Source organism: Carlito syrichta, unplaced genomic scaffold, assembly GCF_000164805.1.
Source record: "Carlito syrichta isolate Samal-C Ts95f unplaced genomic scaffold, Tarsius_syrichta-2.0.1 Scaffold304594, whole genome shotgun sequence".
Classification (NCBI taxonomy): domain Eukaryota; kingdom Metazoa; phylum Chordata; class Mammalia; order Primates; family Tarsiidae; genus Carlito; species Carlito syrichta.
The window spans coordinates 79,654-84,904 of NW_007248690.1; the positions used below are offsets into that span (position 1 = coordinate 79,654).

General features: G+C 52.3%; 1 protein-coding gene across 1 annotated transcript; it reads right to left on the bottom strand.

The window, feature by feature from the left end:
• Nucleotides 1-1,525: 1,525 nt before the first annotated feature.
• LOC103262677 (granzyme H-like) lies at nt 1,526-5,048 on the bottom strand. The gene is made up of 5 exons (XM_008060313.1): nt 4,994-5,048; nt 3,216-3,363; nt 2,554-2,689; nt 2,096-2,353; nt 1,526-1,681 (listed from the first exon to the last, which is right to left on the bottom strand). Exons 1-5 carry the CDS (start codon nt 5,046-5,048, stop codon nt 1,526-1,528), a joined length of 753 nt encoding a protein of 250 aa, XP_008058504.1.
• Between the last annotated feature and the right edge of the window lie 203 nt (nt 5,049-5,251).

Below are 5,251 nucleotides of genomic sequence, written 5' to 3' on the forward strand. Positions count from 1 at the left end.
CCCAGACTGAGTGCAGTGGCACACTTCTGGCCACCGTGGCCTCGACCTGCTGGGCTCTGGCGATCCGTCCACCATAGCCTTCCAGTAGCCAGAACTACAGGTGTGCACTACCACACCCGGCTGATTTTTGGTTTATTGTAGAGATGAGGTCTCGCCCAGTTGCCCGGGCGGGTCTCGAGCCCGTGGACTCAGGCAGTCCACTTGCCTCTACCTCCCAAAGTGGTGGGATTACAGGCTGAGCCGCCGAGCCCGACCAATTTAATTATTTTCAAAACAAAATTTCTTGTGGATTACACTTACAGATCCATTTGTGCCAACTGACCTGCCTGTTGGAAGCAGAGAAAGCAGGAGAATTTAGAGGAAATTTATCATCACTGTAGGCTTTACAAAAGAAGACACAAAGTCTATTATGTGCCTGGCATAAACAGTGAGGTCAGCAAGTATTTGTCTATTGAGGGATGGCCAAATACTACTTTCAGCCCAGGGATCCCAGAGCTCTCTGGTGCATGGCTGCTATAATCCCAGAATGTCAGCAGGGGGAGTCTGGATCCTGGGGCCAAGCTAGGTTGAAGGAGGCTGCTGAGTGACTCCACAGGTGATACCTGAGCCCCTGGGGGATGCTGGGCTGGACTAGGGAGGTGAGAGCTGGCTTCTTTGATTACCATCACCTGGGCTGGCAGTCCAGGTGTGACTGGGACGAGCAACAGAGGAGACTCCACACAGATTGGGACTCCGTTTGGAAGATAAGAGAGAGGCTGGCTTCAAAACGGGGTGGGTGGGCTGGAAGGAAAAGGAGTTGTTGGCCAGGCACTTTGGCAGATAACAGGGGCTGGTGTAGGAAGGTCAGCCAGGGAGGCAGAAGGTTGAGCTCAGTGCTGGGCCTGCGTGAGGTAGACGGACATCAGAGGAGCACGTACATCAGAGGAGCATCTCAACCTCCTACCCTGCAGACAGTCCTGGTTGTGGGATAAGCTTGTCCTCCCTGGCGAGAGAGAGGCCCTAGAAATAGGACAATGAGTGCTTATGGTATGTGGTCCCCAGCCTCCTGGGTTCCGGGTTTTATCTCCTTTTCACTGCCCCACTCTACTCTGTGCCAAATTGTTAGGAGAGGTGGATTGGGGAAGGTGGTTGGTGCAGAGATGGTAAAGAAAATTCTAAAGGCCTAGAGAGGTTCATTTTGCGGGGGACAGGGAAGAAGACTGTCCTTTTATAATGGAGTTCAGATCGAACTCTGGCAGAGGGTCAAGTATCAAAGACACGGGATTGAGAAATTGATGAGAAACTGTACAGCATGGGGTTTAGGGAGGAGGGAGGGCTGGGGAGAAAGCAGAAAGTAACAGCCAGAACTGACAGCAGAGGGCTGCCTGGAGCAGTGCTGTTGCCTATTGAAGGTGGTTCAGTGACTAAATAAGACTTCAGTCGTGTTCACTCTAGAGATCCATTTATTGCAGTTCTGCCATCCCCACCACCCACCCCCACAAGATTCTGACCAGAAGAGATGGTCAGGCACTGAGGAAGGTCGGCCTTATGCCCGCTGTTCGAGGCAGTTCATTGTTGTTTTTATCCAGGGTAGGAAGTGTAAGACCTTGGTGAAGATGCCTGGAGGTTTCCCGCTGGTTTGTCCACTGGAGAAAATGCCATGGGCCTGGCCGTTACACACAAGGGGTCCCCCAGAGTCCCCCTGCAGGCAGAGAGAGGATAGACTGAGCTGGCCTCCTGGGAGCAGGTGGTCTCTGTCAGGGGGCTGTGTGTGTGGCATCAGGGCCAGGGCCAGCCTTGTTGCCTCCCTCAGTCCTGGGGCTCCAACATGGCCCTACTGTTCTTTCCAGCTTGACCCAGGCCAAGCTTTCTCTGCAATCTTCTGGGATATTCTGGAGATCACACTGCTGCAAGATGACAGATCCTTTCCACTCATACCCCAATCTACCCAGGGATTGGACTAAAGACTGAATTCCTGGGGTCCAAGCTCTGGACTGAGAGCATGAGGATCTAGCTACTCCATAGCCCACCCTTCCCACACAGTCCTCTCCCTGGTGCCTATTTGGGGACATTCTGGAAAACTGACCTTGAAACCAGCATTTGTCTTCAAACTGACCTTGAAACCAGACTTTGTCTTCTTTGGGTCCCCCACACAAATCTCGGTGGCTCTGATGTAATGGTTGGGGAAGAAACTTTCGCACTCCTCGTCCTTCTGCACCGTCAGTGACACCTCTTGCAGTTTGTTCGCTAAAGTGTCCATAGAGACCTTGCCCCAGCCAGCCACACTGCACACCTGGCCTGGCTTCACCCTGGCCTTGTGCCCAGGAAGCTCAAGGGGCTGCACAGCTGCCGTCACCTCTGCATTTCTCTCCAGCTGGTGGGAAATAGGTGAGAAACTTCTGGTCAGTCAATGACCTTCTGGCCCCAGACACTGTGATGGGGCTGTGCCACCTTCCCTCTGAGGCGTGGGAACTGGCCAAGCCACCAGAATGCAAAAGAGGGAAGGGCCAGCGTCACAGTGAGAGGGGTAACAACTGGACCAAGAGGACCAAGAGCAGTGAGAGTTTGCCTCACCTGCAGTAGCATGATGTCGTTGGAGTATCTATTAGAATCATAGTCTGGGTGGGGGATGGCTCTTCTCACAGGGATGACCTGCTGGGTCTGCTCTGGCTGCTTAATATTGTGGGCCCCCAGGGTGACACTTAGTGACCTGCGCAGAGAACACAGGGGGATGTGGGGTGTTGAGTCACAGGTGATATGGTTCAGGAGCCAGGAAGAGCAGGTGACAGCTGGGACAGGGCAGGGCTGTAGCTCCGGGGAAACTGAGGGGAGAGGAGGGCTCTGGGACTGAGTGGCTATACTCTCTGCTTCTCAAAGACACTAAGAGTAGGGCTTCTGGGGGTTTTCTCTTGGCTTCAGGCAGTGTTGTGAAAGTGCTCGAGCTTACATTTTGACCCTTAATGCATGTTGTCAGCCTCCAACATTGCTTTATTTTGCAGGTGTGGTCCCTCTTTTCCCAGCTGTGCCACTTGCTCTGCCCCTCTGACCCCAAAGCTTTCCAGTCCTATTTCTCAACCTTCATTATCTCAGTCATGCTCCCAGGTGGTTGCTGTGACCAGCCCACATTGGGCCTATGTTACCAGGAGCCCAGGAAGCTCCCCTGGGCTACAGTCCATTGGTAGAGGACAGTGGTCCCTGCAAGGAGTCTCAGGAGGTGAGCTGGTGCTGCTCCTCACCTTCCCCAGCAGTGAGCAGCTGTCAGCACAAAGTCCTCTCGCACTAGGAAGCCGCCACACCTCTTCTTGCGCTCCCTAACCAGAAACTGAACAAACGCCATGTAGGGGCGGGAGTGGGGCTTGGCCTCATGGCCCCCGATGATCTCCTCTGAAAGAAAAGATCAGAAGATGGGTGGCTGGGGGTGACTGTGGTCAGGAGAGAAGGCTTAGGAAGATGGCAATTGAGGGTGAGATCTCGGTCTGCAGACAGTGAGGGGTATCCTCTTGGGCTCTGCGAGTGGCACTCTTTGTAGGTAGAATGAACTTTTCTGAACCTCAAACCTCAGAACCCCCTCCGAGAAAGGAGGGCCAGGACATGTGTTCCGTGTCTTACTTCAGACACACATAGGGAGGAGGTAAGTCTATCTTCACAAGGGTGGAGCCCCAGAGGATCCTGAATAGGACTGCTCTTGTTCCTTCTTTCTCAGCCAGTCTCCTCAATCCCTCTGAGCCTCTGCTGTCACCCAATTGATGCCATTTTCTTTTCTTTTTTTTAGATTGGGAATATGGTTTATTTAGAATGCAAATGAGTGAGTGAGAGAGAGAGAGAGGGAGAGAGAGAGGAGTTTCACTTCCCTGGTGTGGGGTGGGTGGGGATAAAGCTTAGGAAAAAATGGTGGCCATAGCTCAAAGAGCCACATGGCCAGACCAGAGCTTAGCAAAGCAACGGCTATTTGGTTCATTTTCTTTTTTTTTTTTTTTTTTTTTTTTTGAGTTGGAGTTTCACTCAGTCGCCCAGACTGGAGTGCAGCGGCCGCTCCCGGCCACCGCAGCCTCGCCTGCTGGGCTCCGGTGATCCTTCCACCTCAGCCTCCCAAGTAGCCGGAATTATAGGCATGCGCTACCACGCCTGGCTGATTTTTTGATTTATTGTAGAGATGAGGTCTTGCTGCCCAGGCGAGTCTCGAACCCGCGGGCTCAGGCAATCCACTCACCCACCTCAGACTCCCAAAGGCACGGGATTATAGGCTGAGCCACCGAGCCCGGCTGGTTCATTTTCTAATGACCTACCCATGAGCTTATGGAGATGGATTTTCTAAAATCCTCCTGTTTAGGGCCTAACACATCCTAGGTTTTCAGTAAACCTTTTTTGGTTGCATGATTGAATGACCTCCAATGAGTTTTGGCTGGGGATTTTGGTGGGGGTAATGCTGGTGGGATTCAGGGCCTCAGGGATGTCTGGAGAGGAGACTGTCAAAGACAGTAGAGCAGCCAGGGACTTGGGAAGGCAGGGGAAAGTGAGAAGCCAACTTGAAATGGATTGCAAAGGGCTGAGATGGAGCCAAGGCAATAGGAGGGCTATGGATGCAGTCATCGTTCCACCTCTGAGATCAGTTGCACCCTGGGCTTCTCTTCACAACAGAGGTGGGAGGGTGGAGTGCACTGAATAATTTAACTCGTTCTTAAGTTGGGTCTACTGCAGCCTGGATGCCTGAGCTGCCCTGTCCTGGTTAGGAGTGAGGGAGTATAATCATTTATCTTTTGTGGCTCCACAGTCCCTACCAAGTGCCTTTCTAAGAACAATCCACTTTTCATAATGTAAAGGTCTAGGGAGAGCACAATTCCTACTAAACCTTTCAGGAGACCCCTTTCCTTCTGCCTTCCTCGTTGAGTATCTATCTAACATCAGACTTTGAAGTCTGGGTGTGAGGTGGCAGCTAAGCTCAGACTGATGAACATTCCTGACCAATGCTTTTTCAAGATGGATTCAGGCCTCTGGAACAGGGACGGTCACTTACCTGTTCCAGCCCCAGGGAGCAGAAGAAAGGCCTGCAGGAGCAGGGGCAGCCACATCTTCTCAGGGAGGCTGCCCATTTCAGAGCTGCTGGTCTTGACTCCTTTCAGATACAAAGCTGCTGGAGGAAGACAAAGGAGGGGCAGGTTCCGTGACTTCACAGACCTCCTAGAGCTGTGCTCTTTTGGTTTTGACACGCACCTCATCATACAAGATGATTTGTCGAAGTTCTCTTGTTTGGTTTAAGTGACAATGGCACTGA